Source organism: Megalopta genalis, chromosome 6 (assembly GCF_051020955.1).
Source record: "Megalopta genalis isolate 19385.01 chromosome 6, iyMegGena1_principal, whole genome shotgun sequence".
NCBI classification, from domain to species: Eukaryota; Metazoa; Arthropoda; class Insecta; order Hymenoptera; family Halictidae; genus Megalopta; species Megalopta genalis.
The window spans coordinates 14,954,028-14,956,109 of NC_135018.1; the positions used below are offsets into that span (position 1 = coordinate 14,954,028).

The 2,082-nt window shown below is 27.6% G+C and overlaps 1 protein-coding gene across 1 annotated transcript; it reads left to right on the plus strand.

Annotated features, from left to right (window-relative positions):
* Window positions 1-422: 422 nt before the first annotated feature.
* Window positions 423-1,741, plus strand: LOC117219136 (uncharacterized). Its single transcript, XM_033468056.2, has 3 exons — window positions 423-873; window positions 1,127-1,360; window positions 1,472-1,741. Exons 1-3 carry the CDS (start codon window positions 721-723, stop codon window positions 1,598-1,600), a joined length of 516 nt encoding a protein of 171 aa, XP_033323947.1. The 5' UTR covers window positions 423-720; the 3' UTR covers window positions 1,601-1,741.
* Window positions 1,742-2,082: the final 341 nt, after the last annotated feature.

Sequence of the window (2,082 nt, forward strand, 5' to 3'; positions counted from 1 at the left end):
TGTATTACTTGAAGATTCTCTATGAGATTATAATAAGAAATTCGAAATTGTCATATACTAAATTTAAACGAATTTTATTATAAATGTTGTCTGCTCTTCAAAATGTGGACGACAAAATGGAAGTGATTTTGTCTGTGTTTACGTTCTACAGATAGATAGTAAAGCGTATACAAAAAAGTAATACGGAAATTGTTGCGCAATCTAAAACCCACTTCACTTTTTATTTTGTTGATGATTTTTATCAATTCGTTGAATTTTAATTTAATGTGCATTTCATCGATTTTAACAATGATCACATATCATTATCAAGTTAAATCTCAATATTAATGTAAAAAAAATATGATATGATTTCCTGATTACGAAAATTGTAAAACACTCAAAATTTGATAGCTTAAATTCGAAGCATGTATCGCGATTTTTTCAGTTTTATTGTGCCTATTTTATAAAATTTCTTCCAAATACATTAATTTACTTACCGTAATTTGTTGTTTTAAAAATTTAAATAAAATAAATGCAAAAATGTACAGTAATTAAAAATTAACAAATTCTGTTATAACATCTTGCATTTTTTGGTAATTTTATATTTCCCAGTATGCAATAGCATTTTGAAATAGAATGTACATGTTCGAAATAACCACTTGTAGAGCTACGATTCGGAAAAAGTAGCTTTTACTGTTTGTATGAAATAGGAGATAAATAAAATATAAGAAGACAGTAATAATGCGTAATATCGAGATAAAAGCGAAAATTAGTGATCCAGAGAACAAAATTTCCTTAACTAAACAAATTACGGACTCTGAATGCAAAATCATAAAGCAGCATGACACATTTTTCAAAGTAGCAGAAGGTCGATTAAAACTACGAGAATTTGAAGTAAGATCATTATTTTTTTCAATAAACTAGATTTCCTTTCATTCATAATTACACATACTATGTTTATTTTATTTATAAGTATGTATATTAATTTTATTTTATGCATAACTACAAACCATCATAATCAAAAGCAGTGATGAAAACAATTAAATGATTATTCAATAACTTAGAAGTTTAAATCTAATATATGTATACTTTATGCAGTACAATAAATGTTAGAAATACAATAAAGTAATTGTTTGTCAATATACAGGATGGATCAGGAGAATTATTATATTACAAAAGATCAAACATTTTGGGCCCGAAGCTGTGTGACTACAAGAAGACAAGTCTAAATCCCGATGCTTGTACCGGAGTTAAAAATATTTTAACTGAGTCAAACGGTTGTTTAGGTATTGTTAAAAAGACTAGGAAGTTGTATATGGTTGGTGAGACCCGTGTGCACATTGATGATGTAGAAGGTTTAGGAAATTTCATGGAGTTGGAGGTACAAAGTAGTAAAATAATCTTAACCAGCGTTCTTTTAAATAAAGTCATGCGCATTAACTGGTGTCAGTGAAATTGTTGAATAAATATTGTATTCTTGTAAATGTTCTAGGTTGTTTTGTCTGATGATAGCACTATCGAGGAAGGAGAAAAAATTGCTCAAGATTTAATGACAAAATTAAGCATACAAAAGGAAGATCTAATTGCAAATGCTTACATAGACTTGTTATTAGATAAGTAAATTATATAACTGCAGAAATATATATTTTATATAATTAAACTCATACTACTCTGTGTGTAATCATACTACTACTTTATGTGTTAGACTTGTATTGAGACCTCAATACTCTTACGAGTGAAATATATATTTTCACAGAGAGGACCAACTAGTACATGTATTTTAATATCTTAATCATAAAACCTTTCTAAGAGTATGATATACAAAGAGGGAGAACTCTTGAATATATTAGAGAGAACTAATATTCTAGAGAGAGAGAGAGAGAGAGAGAGAGAGAGAGAGAGAGAGAGAGAACTAATATCTATATTAGAGAGAACTCTTGAATTCATTTGAAGAAACAGAAAATGGCATCAATTAGTTTTAAAACTTTTAAGATGGTATTTAGAATAACATTTTAAATTTGATGACCATATTTTTGCAGGACATTACTAATTTAAGAAAAAGTTTCATAAAATATTATCAAATGAATCCTTTGAAAGTGATAG